The sequence below is a fragment of the Trichomycterus rosablanca genome, chromosome 10, assembly GCF_030014385.1.
Source record: "Trichomycterus rosablanca isolate fTriRos1 chromosome 10, fTriRos1.hap1, whole genome shotgun sequence".
In the NCBI taxonomy this organism is placed as follows: Eukaryota; Metazoa; Chordata; class Actinopteri; order Siluriformes; family Trichomycteridae; genus Trichomycterus; species Trichomycterus rosablanca.
The window spans coordinates 23,099,301-23,117,746 of record NC_085997.1 but is presented as its reverse complement, the minus strand read 5'-3'; the positions used below and the strand labels follow the sequence as shown (position 1 = coordinate 23,117,746).

At 38.4% G+C, this 18,446-nt stretch overlaps 2 protein-coding genes across 3 annotated transcripts in view; one reads left to right on the top strand and one right to left on the bottom strand.

Annotated features, from left to right (window-relative positions):
* Positions 1-2,703: 2,703 nt before the first annotated feature.
* c1qtnf1 (C1q and TNF related 1) lies at positions 2,704-17,748 on the bottom strand. Of its 2 annotated transcripts, XM_063002969.1 has the most exons (4): positions 17,625-17,748; positions 7,093-7,268; positions 6,756-6,865; positions 2,704-4,297 (listed from the first exon to the last, which is right to left on the bottom strand). In XM_063002969.1, exons 2-4 carry the CDS (start codon positions 7,266-7,268, stop codon positions 3,747-3,749), a joined length of 837 nt encoding a protein of 278 aa, XP_062859039.1. In that variant the 5' UTR covers positions 17,625-17,748; the 3' UTR covers positions 2,704-3,746. The 2 variants fall into 2 exon arrangements, with proteins under 2 accessions (XP_062859039.1, XP_062859038.1); XM_063002968.1 differs by lacking the exon at positions 17,625-17,748 and having other exon boundaries at positions 7,093-7,277.
* The window catches only part of csnk1db (casein kinase 1, delta b), a 41,605-nt gene continuing 32,309 nt past the window's right edge, over positions 9,151-18,446 (top strand). The window contains exon 1 of the mRNA XM_063002967.1: positions 9,151-9,431. The gene's annotated coding sequence lies outside the window, so the exon portion shown is untranslated. The remainder of the gene's footprint in view (positions 9,432-18,446) is intronic.

Below are 18,446 nucleotides of genomic sequence, written 5' to 3'. Positions count from 1 at the left end.
TATTTTTCCAATTAATTAAGCTTTAGGTGATAAACCACTTACTTCACATTCTCGTGTTACATTTAATGAATCTACAACTTAAAACTATATTTTTCTTAAATAACTGCGAACAATGCTTCACAGCTCTGAAGTAAGGTTTTGGAGTTGGTGTGCAATACCTTTTTTTCAAACATTTGATTTCTGCATATGTTCTGAAATGTTTCTGCATAAACATTTAACTTTTCTCTCCTCTATTTATAGAAAACTGTTCCTTGCAGAACACCCAGGTGGTCTGTCCACATGTTGCTGGATGGCCACTTCTAAGGAAGAATAGCAAAAGTACTGAACTCCACTTGTGAAGTTTGTCTGACAGTTAAAGACTAATAAGTGCACGTCTTCACATTTTCAAGCATTTTTAGTTAGGTTCATGTTTTTTTCTACCTGGACTGTGAATGATTCCTCCATGTATTCAATAAAGTAATAGAACTACAGTTTTGTTAGTATACACAGAATGCATGTTTGTTTGTTTGTATGTTTATTGGGATTTTAACGTCATGTTTTACACTTTGGTTACATTTATGACAGAAACGGTAATTACTCATTACACAAGTTTAATCAGTTCACAAGTTTAATGTAAAACACAGTCATGAATAATTTTGTATCTCCAATTAACCCGACTGCATGTCTTTGGACTGTGGGAGGAAACCGGAGCGCCTGGAGGAAACCCACGCAGACATGGGGAGAACATGCAAATTCCACACAGAAAGGACCTGGACCAAACCCTTCACACAGAATGCATGTGTCTTATTTTATTTGAATAAAATTGTATTACATTTTTAAGTTTTAAAATGTACAAAAAAATCCTGGTTAGTTTTAAAGGGCACACAGACATACTGCAGCCTTATGCATAATCAACAGTACCACAAAAAAAAAAACAGTATCGTAATCGACTTGAGCACCTTTTGCTTTTTAAACCTAACCTAAGTGAAAGATAAAGCTCCAAAACAACAATCAAAAGAAGGAGCGTGTTTGCCTGTACAACAAAATCACATTAACACATTCAAAGCAAAATATAAACCACAGATGTGTGGATATAATAGTGTAATGAAGTTAAGAAGCCATATTTGAGCTTGGTCAGTAACCACAAAAGTATGTAGACCTGCCCACTTTGTATTCAGTGGAGTTTTTTTCTATTTACAACTATTGCTCTGTGTGCTCTTTTGGAAGTTAAATCGGCCAGAACAAAGAGCTGAATTACTTTAAACGTGACAGACAGATGGGCAGACGGGCGGACAGACAGACATGCAAATAGATAGATAGACAGATGGATAGACAGATGGATAGAAAGATGGATGGATGGATGGATGGATGGAAGGATAGATAGAAAACAGAATGGTAGGCCAACTATAAATTCTCAGCCAGTTGGCAATAGCTTTTTTTTTCTTTAAAAGACATATTTCAAATGACAGCAAAAATGGCCCATCATATCCTCCCTAAAAATAGGTGGGCTTTGTTATAGATAACTTTATGACAAGTTCTGCCCGCTGTGGACAGACAGGCGTACACAGCTATATATATATATATATATATATACTGTATATATACAGTTGTTTATGTGAATGTAATAAAAAAAATTCCTTTAACCGTCTGTTCTGTTTATTTAAGAGTATAAAAGTAAAGAACAGAATGAAACACTGGTTACAGTGTAATGTACACAAAGTGTGTGTGATTAAGCGATTATTTGTAAGGAGGATTTGTATTTTGCTTAAGAAATTAGACATTTTCTGAGGGTGATAATGCTTTCTGTGCTGGCTACTGGTTGCATTTCTAAAGCTGATCTATTATCCTCATTTTTGAAGATAATTATCTTAACTTTTGCAGTACTTTAGGAAAGGACTCAATATTTAAAAAAAATACAACTTTACAAAACCTTTACAACTCCCCAAAGTATTTCAACTTTATTCTCAAAAATAATTAAATACTAAAAAATTTATAAGGGTCTATATATACTGTGTTTCTCAGTGTGTCATTCTGCTGTGTTTCTTTTTTTAGGCTGGGAGGTTACCAGAGTTTTATCATTACCAAAGTTTAAGCTGACTCAAGAAATAAAGTTATGAAACAAGTTATGGGAGAAGAGGGCACAGCTACATCTCCCGCATCCTAAATGGCAGTCTATTTATTTACCCATCATTCCCTTCTCTTCTGTGATGAATCCTCACAACGACCCCCACCCCCCCCCACCCCCGTTTCCTCCACATGTATTTGTTATGTGTTTTTTTTACATAAATAAATTATTTAGTTAATTAAAACACAAAGGTTTGGCTGCCCAGCACCATGAATTCCAGCCCACTCTTATACAAAGTGAAATTATAGCAAATTACTGCAGTCATGTTTTATAATCTAATAAAATAAAAACCTTCCCAGCAGAACAAGGCTGTTCTAGCACCAAAAATGGCAGTAAATGCATATTATTACTAACGGTTTTTCTTATGGTGTTCAAGTGTGGGGTCTACAAACTCTTGGTCATTTAGTGTATGTTTCTAAAGCCCTTTTTACACCTCTTACATCCCTGTATAGTTTGTCCAAATATTATATGAACAAAGCAGTGCATAGATAGATAGATAGATAGATAGATAGATAGATAGATAGATAGATAGATAGATAGATAGATAGATAGATAGATAGATAGATAGATAGATAGATAGATAGATAGATAGATAGATAGATAGATAGATAGATAGATAGATCCCATTTCCACAAAAGTTGGGACATTTTGTAAAATGCAATAAAATAAGAATCTGGGATGTTCCGATTTTTTCACTTGTTTCCCAATGCTTTCCAATTGTATTTTGTATATATAAACAAATTTAGAATCTAATGCCATTAACAAACTTTTAAAAAATTTGGGCAAAAGCATGCTTACCACTATTATTTTACCTTTCTTATAGACTACACTTTTTTCTTTCTCTCTTTTTCTCAAATTTTTTCCCCCAATTTTCTCCCATAATCTAGTCGTATCCAATAACCCCATTTGCGTTACACTTCACCTCTACCAATACAACCCTCCTCTGCTGACTGAGGAGCTTCCCAACTGACACTCGCCCCCTTCGACACGTGTGCAGTACCGACTGCATCTTTTCACCTGCACAAGGCGAGTTCATATGCGGATCAGCTCTGTGCACGGAGAGCTACACCCTGATCAGCATTATTCCCCAACTCTACGCAGGCGCCATTAATCAGCCAGCAGAGGTCATAATTGCACCAGTTATGAGGAACCCTGGTTCGACTCATCCCACCCTGTGAACAACAGCCAATCATTGTTCATGTAGCTGCCCAGCCCATCCGGATGGCAGAGTATTCAAAATCCCTAAACTACACTTTTTAATTATTTGGTAACTGAGGAAATTTTCAGCTGCTCAACCGTCAGTGGTTGGCATTGTCTGATTCTACACTTTATGATGTGCCACACATCGTCAATAAGAGGAAGACTTGGACTGCAGGCAGGCCTGTCAAGCACACACACACTGCGCCTATGAAGCCATGCATTTTGTTCAGTGAAAACATTAGATTTCTTTTCTTTGTCATTTTGTCATTTAAATAAAAGTTTAAACAATAACAGATTCTTGTTATTATTGCATTTTAAACAGCGTAAAGTTTTCCAGAAATGGGTTATGTATGTATGTTTATAGGTATAAATAAATATAATATATAAAAACAACAAAATATTATTTTCAGTGTTTTATATCAGCTGACATCACTTAGTTATGCTAACCCTCACTTTTGGCTTTAATCAGATGGCCATTAAATGTTATGTAAGTATCAAAGTCATCACTGAAGATAGCATTCTCCCTCTCGCCCTTATAGAGGCGCACCCAAACCTCATCATCCCTTTCCAGCTCCAGCATCAGGCTCTGGCTCTGCATGATGGACCGATCACTGGGCTGCGCATAAAGAATTGCCATCTCCTGTTCGTTCTTCATTATGTGTAAGTATGTCTCCTTCTGATTCCAAGTGTGCGCATTTAGATTGAAGAAGTAAATCCCTGGCACATAGCAAAAGAATTTTCCAGTGAACATGTTGAAGTGACCATACAGGTTAACCAGCTCTGTGTCAAACGCTAGTGTCTGGTAGTACTCATTGCTGTGCAGTGCCTTCTTGCGTCCCACTGAGAAAGCAGCGTAGTAGTATTTGCAGGGTTCTCCTTGGGTTCCGATGTTGCCTTTGGCGCCATTTGAGCCACTGGGTCCTCTTGGGCCTGTTTGACCACTTCTGCCTGCTTTCCCATAGGGTCCTCTCTGGCCACTGTCTCCCTTTTCCCCTGGGTGAAAAGGGGAATGATTAATAGCTTAAATGCTACATTTTCAGTTTGTGCATGTGGCTGAGACCTGTTTCTGTGAATGACTTGAATAGAACTAACGTCAAAAGTTAAATACATTTGTAGGGGACATGTATGTCATGGCAGTCTGGGAATTCCAATAATTTAACCATTATCTTGTCTTTTGTGAATATTGGAAACACCTCTCAATATTGTTACAAATTTGGTGCTCAAGTGGCACAGCAGTAAAACACGCTTGCACACCAGAGCTGACATTCTGAACTCGTCGGTTTGAAACTCGGCGCCTACATGAACAGCGATTGGCTGTTGTTCAAGGGGGGTGCCAGACGGGACCTCATAACTGATGCAATTACAACCTCTGCTGGCTGATTGATGGCGCCTGCACAGTCGAGGGATAATGCGTTGGACACAAAGCTGATCCACATATGAACTCGCCTCGTGCAGATGAAAAGATGCAGTCCACTACTGCACACGTGTCGGAGGGGGCGTGTGTCAGTCTCGGCTTTCGTCAATCAGGGTGGAGATCAACATCAGCAGAGAGGAAGCATAATGCAGTTGGGTAATTGGATACGACTAGATTGGGAGGACAATTGGAAGGAAGTGCAAAAAACAATAAATAAATAAATTGTTACAAATTTAGGATAATTGCAGTTAATAATTGCAAATAATTTCAACTATTTTAAATGCTGATAAGGCAGGTTTAATTTACTGGTATCTGTATAAATATTATATCCACAATATTTATATCCAACAACTTTTAGGCCAAATATATGACCAATGTTACTTTATCTAAAAATACTAACATAGTTTGATAATTACATTTAGACTTTTTATTCATTGAGGCTGTTTTCTGGGGGGGTTTTTCTGACTAGAAAAGAACACGCTGTTCATCTTTGCAGCAGCTGGCAACTTAAAAAGGAAGTGCTTTAACCTATCACTACTTTCCGCTGATAGACAGTCTAACAAAAGCTGTCCTTCTTTAAAAAACATTAGTATTTCCACTTAAGTATATTGACAAAATGCATTACGCATTGTAAATGGTTTTGCATGGCTTGAATACAGGTTTTGTTTTTCATCTTTTAAATACTGTTTGGTCCAGAGACTTCGGAAATTAACCTTGGTCACACATACAGTCCATCCGGAAAGTTTTTGTCACAAAATTCTACACAAAATAGCCCACAATGACAAAGTGAAAACAGGTTTTTAGACATTTGTGCTAATCACCTGGCTAATGCCATCCCTACAATGAAGCATAGCGGTGGCAGCATCATGATGTGGGTATGTTTTTCAGCAGCGGGACTGGGGCAACTAGTCCTGATAGAGGGAAAGATGAATGCAGCTAAGTACCCCGAGATCCTTGAAGAAAACCTGCTCCAGAGTGCTCTGGACCTCAGACTGGGGCAAAGGTTTACCTACCAACATGACAACAACCCAAAGCACACAGCCAAGAGAACAAAGGAGTGGTTTTTGAGAAAGTCTGTGAATGTCTGTGAGTGGCCCAGCCAGAGCCCAGACCTGAATCCAATCAAACATCTGTGGAAGGAGCTTAAAATGGCTGTGTACTGACGCTCCCCATCCAACCTGACGGAGATTGAAGATGAAGATAGAAGATATACTTTATTTGTCATATATACATATACAGTTGTACAGTACAATGAAATTCTTTCTTCGCATATCCCAGCTTGTTTGGAAGCTGGGGTCAGAGCGCCGGGTCAGCCATCGTACGGCGCCCCTGGAGCAGACAGGGTTAAGGGCCTTGCTCAAGGACCCAACAGTGGCTGCATAGCTGAGCCTGGATTTGAACCGCCAATCTTCCGGTTGATAGCCCAAAGCTCTACCCACTAGGCTACCACTGTCCCAATGCAAGGATATGCCAAGAGGAATGGGCAAAAATGTCCAGAAACAAGTGTGCCAAGCTCATAGCTTCTTTCCGAAGATGCCTTGAAGCTGTAATTGCTGCCAAAGGTGCATCAACCAAGCATTAAGCTAAGGGTGTGTACAGATACAGTATGTAACCCCTAAATAAACCATTTTTGTCAGTAAAATAAAATAGCATATTTTCTCTACCCCTGTTTTCACTTTGTAATTATTGGTGATTGTGTGTAGATGTTAGAGGCAAACTCAAAAATGAACTCAATCTATTATAGAATGTAATAAAACGTGGAGAAGGTGAAAGGAGTGTGCAGACTTTCCGGCTTGAGATTAGTACATATTTCTAAAAGAGTGTCATGTCCAATAGTTATTTGTGTGTGTGTGCCCTACGTGGCACCAGGAGACTACTCTTTAAGCAAATCTACAGTTAGCAAGGATGAACCTACTGTCAAAAAGGTTTAATTGTTTTAACAACTGGCACATAAAAATACCTCTATTTTAGACACACTGACCTAACCACAGGTTGTATGGTTATGTATATGTATGGTTATGTATGGTAACTTTGTACCTTTGAGGATAGTGATGTTTATCTGTGGAACCACCTGGTATTGTTGGTAAGTGCTGCCGTACTGGAGCGGCTCCTCTCCTTGGTCACAGCATCGCCTACATTCTGTTCTCCTGTTGTCAATGTAGGACAAAAAAACTCATCACTTTGTACATTGTTATCCGCAGCATCAGCTTTATTACCACTCAATAACTTAATAAACCCAATAAATTGATTTCTGCACCATTATAAAGTATTTTTATTGAGTTGCAAACTGTGAGCTGTTCATAAGCTTCATTTCTCTAGATTGTTTTAAATTAAAATGTTTGTTAATAATAGTATAGCGCAGTAATGCAGGTACCTGGTATCTGGGTGGTGGTCTGTGTTTTGATGGTGATCTCTGGGGTCATATGCATCACGCTCAGTCTCTGGGTACGAAGTCCTGTAGGGCTCTGTTAATCTTGCACATACCAGTAGCAGTAGTCCTACACTCACCACTGGCATGGATGTCCCACAGTCACTACACATCTGGATCATCTGAGGCATATAAACACAAATCAGTCAAAAGCTGACAAACTCCGGGTTTATTTTCGGAGCAGCATTTTTGAATCTTTGTGGGTCACTTTGTTTATACACAAGTGCTTTTTGTCTAAATAACTCTGGCAGTAATTACAGTCACGTTATCCAAACCATTCACAAAAGGTCAAACATCTTCCTGTGTCTTTTGATAATGGTTTTGAGTTTACTAAATCTGTTAGCTTGAAATTAAAATTGCACAAACTGTGACATGATTGGTTAGTAAAATTGCAGTGATAAGGTACCAAATTATTCGCACTACCAAGATAATGTTTGTCTTGCATTTAGACCTAACACTTTTCTAATTATGATGTAACAATAACAGTGATGACTGATTCAAAACAGACCATGTTTAAAAGCAATATTTACGTATGTGGTAGTGTTTACAAACACAGAAATAATTAAAGCATTGGCACTGGGCACTAAAGCCTAGCTCATGGTTAGCATTTCAGTTCATCCCAGATGTGTTTAGCAAGGTTAAGGTCAGAATTTTTTGCAAACAAGTCTAATTCTTCTACTGAAATGAGCAAATCATTTCCCTAACAACCTCACTTGGGGACATTGTCATAAAATAACCTTCTTTAATAGTTTCCTAGAATGTCATTGTAAGATGTAGTATTTGGAGTTTTCAGTATTAGGGAGTCGAACTCTTATTGGTCAAGATTTACTAATCCAAAATGTTTTCACAGCTTTAAAATCAAATAGTGGGCCGCTCAGGTGGCGCAGTGGTAAAAACACACGCTGGAACCAGAGCTGGGATCTCGAATACATTGTATCGAATCCCAACGCTGCCTGCCGGCTAAGGCTGAGCAGCCACATGAACAACAATTGGCCTGTTGTTCAGAAATGGGTGGGACTAAGCCGGATGGGGTCTCTCTCTCATAACTGGTGAAATCACGACCTCTGATGGCTGATTGATGGCACCTGCACAGAGATGAGGAAAGGGTGCTCTCAGGTGTGTGTCTCTCCGTACACAACGCTGAGCTGCATTGCACTCGTCAAAGTGTAGGTGATAAGATGCATACGGTATGCTGCCCACATGTCAGAGGGGGCGTGGGTTAGCTTCGTTCTCCTCAATCAGAGCATGGATCGGCATTGGTGGAGAGGAAGCATTACGCAATCGGGCAATTGGACACGCTAAAAAGGGAGAAAAAGGGGAGAAATGCATAAATAAAAATTTTTTTTTTTTAATCCAATAGTGATGTGTTTAGATGGATGAATGGATGGATTAGATGATTGATTAATAGATAGATAGATAGATAGATAGATAGATAGATAGATAGATAGATAGATAGATAGATAGATAGATAGATAGATAGATAGATTAATCTCAAAGGAAATTAAGTAGTATTTTACCACTCCAGCTATTTCCTGGCATGGTGCATGGTAATCGTAGGTTTGTGTGCAGCTGCATAGTCAAAACGTTTTTGCCAAGGTAAAAGTTACTAAGATCTTTAATAAAAATTGTAATGCTTGTCTATTCTCTCACCCCTCTGATTTTGGATTGCTTCCATTTTTACTGATCCAAAAATTATGTTTTCCACAGCTTTAGAATACAATAGTAGAATCCAAATGAATACTTCAGACAGTGCTCATTGCGGATTGTCGTGGATAATAACCATATACATCATGGAAAGAGGTGCGCGAGCATGGTCCTGGTACGCAGGTGAGCCGGTAATAGTGAAACGGCTCTACTGCGGCGTACGTATCTAGTTAAAAGGGGCGTATCAGAAGCCAAAGACAAGCAAGACGTCACTTCCGGCGCAGAGAAAGGAGTAGCAACAGTAGCGTGATCAAAATATATACCTTCTCCAATCATTCTTCAGAACAACACAACTAATAACAATGATCTAAACAACACCGCAACAACTACTGATAAACAATAAGACCGTAACACAAAATAAGTAAATTCTACCCTAAAGGGAACCCTACTGTATATCACAGTAACACCAGGATAACACCTGGAATTTAATTTTAGGGTTAACGGCATCAGTGGATCAAACGTATCGATAACCTAAGAAGATTTACTATTCCATACTTCAGACAGTGCTCATTGCGGATTGTCGTGGATAATAACCATATACATCATGGAAAGAGGTGCGCGAGCATGGTCCTGGTACGCAGGTGAGCATCCATTTACTCTGCACTATAGCATTTAAAGTGTTTTCTTTCCTCCCTTGTCGTTCAGATGTTAATTGCAGAGCACAACTACATCCTAAATAAGGAAATGGTACAGAAAGGCCGTGTACCCTTGAGAAAAACAGTCCTGACAGGTTCTGTATGGCGATTGATTGACTAGCCCTAACAATTACACAAGTGCACGCCTTTATTGCTTTATTTCAGACCTAATCAAGATTCCACTTGCTGCTACCTCTTGACTTGAGTAATTGTTTTCATAGTGGCAATTAACCTTAGGTCAATTCCATACATCTGATCTCTTCTGATGAGGCAGTTTAAAGCAGGTTCATGGCTAACAAATTATTTTAGGGAAAGCAGCCAATTCCTGTCCAATCAAAGCTGTTTAGTTGTAGCTGTTTATAGAAAGACAAGTGGAATTTGCATGATTGAATGTGCTGTGCATTGACCACATTTTTGTAGACGTGTAAAAGGAATTTATACCTGCACACTCAAGGAATTGTTCACGTTAGCTGAAGCCTGAAATGGTTCTTAAAATCAAGTCCAAATTCATATTAAAGCACAAGGGCAAAAACTTGCATGCAGATTTTAATGCTGAGTTCTTTAGTAATTGGTACCAGAACAGTCTGCATTCAGATTCTAGATCGTCCTACAGTGCATCATGGTACCATCTGTTGCACAGGTTAATGATGCCCACATGTCAAGCCACCTACATAATTCTGGACAAAACAGGGTTCATTGGATAAGTCGACTTTATTCCATTGCTAAGATGTCCAGACTGCTTGCCTATTGTACATGCTAGGTACACAGGGTTAGCATTGGCACCTTGAGTGGACTGTATTGTGACATCCACAGTAAACTTATCTACAGTATTACTTTTATTTGCAAATTGAGCCACAGTAGACCTTGACCTGCTGTAGGTCATTTTGTAGGGCTCTGGCAGTGCTCCTCCTGTTCCTCCAACACAAAAGACCACATATCGGTCATAATGCTGGGTTGATGCCCTTTTATGACCCAGTCCAGCTCTCCTTGTGTAAAGGCCTGTGTTCTGGTATCTCATCCATGCTCTTAAGACTGTGCTGGGAGACACAGTAAACCTTTTTGCAAAGGCATGAGATGTGCCATCCTGGAGCAGATGGACTACCTGTGCAATCTGAATGGGCTTAAGGTATCACCTCATGATACCAGTAGTAAAATGCAAAACATGTACATGACAGCTACTTTCAAATCAGACACTACAGCCTCTGACTTTCTTACATTTTCTAGAAGGCACTAATTTCCCAACAAGAAACACTATCAGAGATTGTGGGTAGATCAGCCAATGCATAAAGCAAATCCAATATGCAATGATGTACAAAAAAATACACCAAAATACCCAGCAATAACTTGTGATAACACTCCTGTGCTGGATGAAGTGGAAATTTCCCTTTCCTTTGCAGGACTTACTGTTCCTAGCTGTGTACACACTGAGCTGAGACCAAGCAAATGACACACCCACACTAAGCGGACAGTTTTGACTACTGTAGTATGACAGTAGTGTTTGTTCTATTTATAGAATTTAGCAGGAAAACTGTGCAAACTTTAGTGTTAACAAAAAATGTCAACACATTGGAATGACCTAAATTTTAAATTTCATCCCTTTTTTGATGATCATAGTGTTGTCACTACTTGTCAGCTTTGGTTTGATTAAACGAACCCTGGCACAACTGAAAGTGCTTGAGCAGGGGGACTGTTAGCAATTGTTATGACTGAAAGACATAAATTCAAAAATTAGAAGGGATGTCCTAATACTTTTGTCCATATAGTGCACTAGTAATCCATTCATGCTATAATGCACATCTGTAATGAAGGACCCTATATGGTATCTAAAAGCATAGTCTGAGAGGCAGAAAGGTTAGAAAACCTGTGGAGGTTCAAAGCTTTTAAGGGGCCACTGCTTTAAGCATGCCCTAATCCCTCACTAATCTTTTGATGTGCTCAGTTGTGTATCATGTGACCTTTTCTTGCCCCTCATCACTGATAAGGCGGATGGGTGGTGCAGGTCTGCATCTCTGATAGACGCCCAGTTTAGAAAGATTGTGTGGTCAGTATGAGCTTCCAAAAACAACCCTTGATATAAATACATGATGATTTTAACACTGTTTAATGATTGACTCATATTAACAAAACTATAGAGCAAAAAGTATGTGGAAACCCTCCAAGTCCAAGTGTTTCAGCAACACTCATTGCTAACAGCTTTCAACTTTTTGGGAACACTTTGGGGAAGACTCTCCAGTGCATAAATTAAACCCCAGTGGCCTGCTTTATTTCGTATTAATGTGTGTTATATGTCACTATACATGAGTTGTATTATGAGCGACACAACAGCACATAAATATAGGTTCACATGCAATCACTGTCTATAAATCTTTTACATGTTCTTACGTGTTTACATGTGTTTCCTCTGTTTGTTATATTTTTTCCAACTTCTCAAAAACAAGCACATGTTGTTCAGCTGCTCTAAACTGCTCCTATGTGGGAGTAAATGGATGCATCTGGTTCTTTTGCAAAGGGTTGGAATCCCATGCAGCATGCATTCCTGACTCATGCCCAGTGTTCTTGCGTGGTGCTAATCCCACCATAACCCTGACCAGGATAAAATGATTAGTAACATGAATGATTTGTCATAGTAAAATGTTGTTAAAAACTAATTTACTTGGAATGAATACGTCGTTATGTGTGTGTAACTGCACATACAGTACTGTACAGCCTGGTGTTTGTGTATCCTCCTTGCGCCTCCTTGTCTCTATTTATGTTTACAATCCCACGTCTGAAATTCTAGATTCAGCTTCTTTTTGCTTCCTGCGGATGTCAAGGTCTACAGGTCATGTTTACTCAAACAGCGCATCATTTTGTGGTGCCTTTTCTTTACCCAAAGTTTTCCTGGCTCTTTTAGCATGCTGTGTGAGTCGACGGTAAACGTCTTACATAAGATCCGATTTTCATTTTTTCTTGCAACACCGCATCAAATCATCAGCAGCCAGCTTTTTTCTGAATTTGAAAGATCTAAGCAGATAATAGTAGCAAAAATAATATAAACTTGAGCTGCTTTAATCACAAAGGCTTGGCTTGCTCCTGCTGTTTTGATAAAGTCAGGCTAAAATTATTTAAAGCTTAAATTTCAAATGTGTGCTTTCTTTATTCTTCCTCAAGGTCACTGAGTCAAAGATGGTGAGCTTTTAGGCTTCTACTACACTAGTTTAACAGGGTTTGGTCGTGCCAGCAGCCTGGTCGGCTATTCTGAAGACTCATCTGGCCGTGTCTGAGGCAAGAAATGCTGGATAGGGGATCCCATCCATGGGGATAGAACAGTGAATTTAACAGTCTGTTTGGTACTGCAGTATCTGAGCAACACAGTGTATTTTCCATGTGTTGGTACAAAATTGGGAAAAAAGGAAAAAATCAGCCAAGATATGATGAAATGTGTTTTATTCACAATGCCCATATAATTCATGTCACAGGAATTAATCTGTATTTTATTGTAGAATGTGTTCAAATATATATATATTTTATTTTATTTTATTTTTTTCAATTGACATGGCAATAGATGAAGTACAATGACAAAAAGTACTGCACATGTAAATTATTTTTCCTGAAGATACAAACGGAGTACTGTCTGAAACATTTAGCAGACGCTTTTATCCAAAGAGACTTGTACTTATCACTGAATACAATTTAAGCAATTGAGGCCTTGCTCAGGGGTCCAACAATGGGAAGTTTTGCTGGGGCTTGAACCAGCAACCTTATGATTACTAGTCCATTTGCATTTACATTTTCAGCATTTAGCAGACGCTTTTATCCAAAGCGACTTACAGTACTGGGACACTATACAATCTAAGCAATTGAGGGTTAAGGGCCTTGCTCAAGGGCCCAACAGCAACCTGGCAGTGGTGAGGTTTGAACCGGCAACCCTCTGATTACTAGACCATTACCTTAACCACTAGGCTACAGCTGTCCCTACCTTAACCAGTACTAGTCCAGTACAGTACTAGTCCAGTACCTTAACCAACAAGCTACCATTGCACTGAACTCTCATTTAATGCTAAGGGGCAATGGGACAGTGGTAGCCTAAGGGGTAGAACTTTGGGCTATCAATTGAAAGATTGAGAGTTCAAATCCCAGATCTGCCATTCAGCCACTGTTGGGCCCTTGAGCGAGGCCCTTAACCCTCTCTGCTCCAGGGGCGCCGTACAATGGCTGACCCTGCGCTCTGACCCCTAGCTTTCAAATAAGCTGGGATACGCGAAGAAAGAATTTTGTTGTACTGTACACATGTATATGTATGTATATATGACAAATAAAGGCATTCTATTAATATTGAATTTTTACTCCTACGCAGCTATAAAAGCTTCCATTCAGCACAAGAGTATTAGTGATGAACACTGATGTCCGCTTAGATCTGCTTGGATGCTGGTTTTTGTTTGTGTGCATAATTTATGTACTAAAGTAAAATGCCTTTATTTGCCTTTCACAGTATATGATGTTTTTAGAAATCTATTTTGATTCCTCTGTCAACTAAATATTACCCCAAAAGGTTTAAAAATCCATGTCTGGAATGACATCTACAGTTTCTTATATATTGTAGTTGTTGCTAGGCTCATGAATACATTCTTTTTAAAGTTTTCTCCATTTGGAGATAATAGCTTTCACTGTGGTTCACTTGAGTCCTCAGGTTTTATAAACTGGTTATGAACTCATTTTCAGACAAACATATTCTAACAACCTTTTTCCTCAGCTTTTCTGGATTTTTTTCTTAGACAGTGGCATGGTGTTCTTATACATACTTTAAGGTAACTGCTTAGCTTTGATCGTAAAATTTAGTTCCCCGTGTTATTCAATAACATAGAATATGCAATAACAGAGGAAGTGCTGTATACATACTATTGAACCACTATTTATGGACAGTTAAAGTCTTTATTCTGATTTGATCTGCTTGATTTGCTTTGTTAGGACCCACATAGTCGGGCTATGCACTGTTTAGATCATATAGCAGGAAGCTACCCTCATCACCATTTGCACACTAAACCCAGCTTGTCCGGAGTCACTCATCAGTCTCTATGCATGTGTTAACACATAGCCAGTTTATCACACCCCCAGTGAATGATCAGGTAGTGCTATTATTTGTTTAAAGAATTAAAATGTAACATTAGAATGGCTACCATGATACTAGCACAGAAGTCAGTGACCGGGATTGTAGTCAATGTTAACAGATTCATTTAGGTGGTAAACCAATATAATATTATAATATTATTATGACTTTTAACTCTTTTTTCACCTTAATTTTGGTGGTACCACCAACTGTAAACATGTTAGTGGTAGCATTGTTATACAAATGCATTTCAGCAAGAGTGGCGTCTTTGGCCAAATCTTAAAACTGCCATTCATTGCTGCTCCTACCAGAATAAAATCTGTAAGGGGATTGTACTTAAATTGCTACAACATGTTGTTCAAAACTAATTGAAAACAAAATAATGCAAAAAATTTTGCTAGAAAAAGTATGCTCAAACAAATCCTAAACATTTGGTCAACAATGTATGTCTTGCTTGTTTTTTTTAACAAATCTCAATTTATCAGTCACATGAACTATTGATGGCAAAATGTGTTTTTTTGTTTGTTTTGTTTTGGGGTTTTTTGTTTGTTTTTTTCCTACAATTGACCAAATCTTTACTATTCCAACATAAAAAAGTAAGTAGAGTCAAATCTTTATGCTATAAAGAAGATTCAAAGTGTCAACTCCCATATGAATGAATGTAATTTTCTTGAAGTAGTTTAATTAAATTAGTTATTAGGAACAACTCTATTTAAAACTTATGGGTGGAATAAGAGTCCACAGTAGTCTCTAAATAGGGTCCTCAAGACAGAGGATGTAAGAAATCTTGAGTATGTCTATTGAGGAATGCTTCAAATTACTTGCTCTGTATCTTACCAAGCATTAAAAAGGTTCAGTCTTATCTTGGCAGGAGAAGTTTGCACAAAGTATCAACTGTGAGGGTGTTATTAATAGTAACACTTGGATTTTGTTTAGAAATGTTTTATATTATTTTATTTATTTATTAGGATTTTAACATCATGTTTTACACACCTTGGTTACATTCATGACAGAAACGGCAGTCACTCGATACACAAGATTCATCAGTTCACAAGTTTAATGTCAACCACAGTCAAGGACAATTTTGTATCTCCGATTCACCTCACTTGCACGTCTTTGGACTGTGGGAATTAAACCAGAGCTTCCGGAGGAAACCACGCAGACACGGGGAGAACATGCAAACTCCACACAGAAAGGACCCGGACCGTTCCACATGGGGATCGAACCCAGGACCTTCTGGCAGTGAGGTGACAGTGCTACCCACTGAGCCACCGTGCCACCCAGAAATGTTTTTATAAGGGTTTTATTTTTTGGAATTAACCTACCTCAATTAAAGTCTGGATATTCATATTTTTGTGTTAAATTAAATTAGGTAAAACTAAGTGTTTTCATGACCTTTTTAAACCAGCTTTACCAAGAGTGCCAGAAATTCTAGAGCTGAGCTTGAAGAAGGTCCATATTGCATTAAACAGATGTGACACCCATCTGACCATTTTAAACAAGTGAAGTCATGTGGATTTAAAGTAGACTGAGTCTACAAGCTTTTGAACGCTGTAAAGGAGTACGCATTGCCAGCGGGATTAGAACTTTGGATTTAGAATTGTGTGAGAAAGTTTCACCTCTTCACTATGCACCAAGAAACTGTGAGTTTGACGAGTTCTATGAGAAACTATCATTTAAATGTAAGCTGTAAACTACTTACAGTCTGACTCCTGGTGTATTTTCTGTTGGAATATGATATGCACAAAGCAATTCCAGAAAGAAAACTGGGCTTTGTAATTGGCTAAAGAATTCTTGCAGCTGTGGACTGTGGGTCATTTTCCACAATCATTTGTTTAAAGTAGTGCATTAAATATTATACACTACAACTACAACAACTATGGAATATTTAGTTGCTTGCAAAATTGTATACATTGGTGCACAGGGGCCTAACATGTAAATAGTGCTGCATGCCTCCAAAGTCATGGATATTAACCTCACCTCTGTTAAATGTCTGTGAGTTATTTAGAATGTCTCTTAGTATCCAAATGAGTTACCTCCAGGTATGTATGTTTCCTTTTACCTCCAAAAACAAGCAAGCAGTTGGACTGACTACTATTAAATGCACCTGGATTGAAGTGTGTAAATGTACAAGAATGTAATGCCTTGTGATGCACCAGTGTCCTATTTAGGATGTACGGTATTTGTGCAATTGCACCAGACCCACTGTGACTGTAATTAGATGCACCACCGTGTTTTTATTACTGATTTATTTATTGGGATTTTTACATCATGTTTTACACACTTTGGTTACATTCATGACAAAAGAGGTAATTACTGATTCAGAGATTCATTAGTTCAAGTCTTTTTAATGCCAAACAAAGTCATGGACAATTTAGAATCTCCAATCTCACTTGCATGTTTTTTGAACTGTGGGAGGAAACCGGAGCTCCAGGAGGAAACCCACGCCGACAAAGGGAAAACATGCGAACTCCAGACACAAAGGACCCGGGGCGCTTCACCTGGAAATCTAACCAATCTGGCAAGATTCATAACCTCTTTGCTGTGAGGCAACAGTGTCACCCACTGAGCCACCGTACTGCTTGTGTGTTTTTATTAAGATTTATTATTTTTTATTATTATTATTATTAAATGATATTATGATGCAAAATAAAGAGAGGCAAATGTTCTTCTGTTTCTCTGTCCATGTGACCAGCTGCAAACTAAGGTTAAGCACTGATGCTGGATGAAGAGGTCTGGCTTACAATAAACATTTCAATTCATCCCAAAGTTCTGTAGGTATGGAGGTCAGAACTCGTCAAACCATGTCCATATACTTATATTTATATTAATATGTGTGTATGTATATCACATTTGTTCTATACAAGTAGTTAATTCATTTTCTCAGTTTTCTCACAGTTATGCACTGTTGCATCATTAATGTTTATCTGTCAACACTTTTCCTCAGCAAACAACAGCTACAGACAAACAGCTTCTTTATACTCTTTAGTTTGGCAAAACTAATCAGATGCTTATTTATAAAAAGTTGCACATATTTCCAATTAGTCACTTACCTCTAGTTTAAACAGTGGCGAGCAAATAAAAATCTGGAGATCCTGTTTGTTTCACACTGTGGATGCTGCTATTGTTGTCCCAAAAACAACTGTGTTTGTCTTACAGCCTAAGAGACATCTTCCAAAGTTAGCATGCCATTAGACGCTGAAGAGAGAGAGTATACATACAGGAGGGGAGGAGAATCAAAGAAAGGAGGAGCACAGATACGGCCAAGAGGGCGGGATGAACCCGAAAACAACAAGAGAACAAAGAAAGGGAAGCAAAGCAGATGTATGTTCTGTACAGAAAAGTTTAGAAGGGGAAACAGAATGAAAGAATGAATACAAAAAAACAAATAGATATGAGATGGATCGACAACAGGAAAAATATTATTGAAGAATTGTGACATGCCACATTCCCAGTCTACTTGACAGATGTCATTATGTTGCTTAGCTTTTTATTAGCTTCTATGAAGGAACATTTGATGTCACTATAAACAGAGGAATAACACTGATACATGTGATCACACTGGCAACAACAACAAATCAGGAATCACACGTGTGGGGAAAAGAACCTGTGGGATTTATTTTTGAGTGTTAACCATGCTGTGTTTTTATATCTGATAACATTTTTCACCATATCTGTATAATTCTGATGACATCAGTGCTTTAGTAAATAGTTTCTCTATTTAAACATAAATAATAGTTCGATTCCGCAATCAACTTTTTTTTTTGGCTATTTTGTTTATGCATTTTCCCCTTTTCTCCCAATTTAGCGTAGTCAATTTGTCTTCCACTGCTGGAGACTCCGGTCATATCTGAAGACAGCCTGCCTCATGCTCC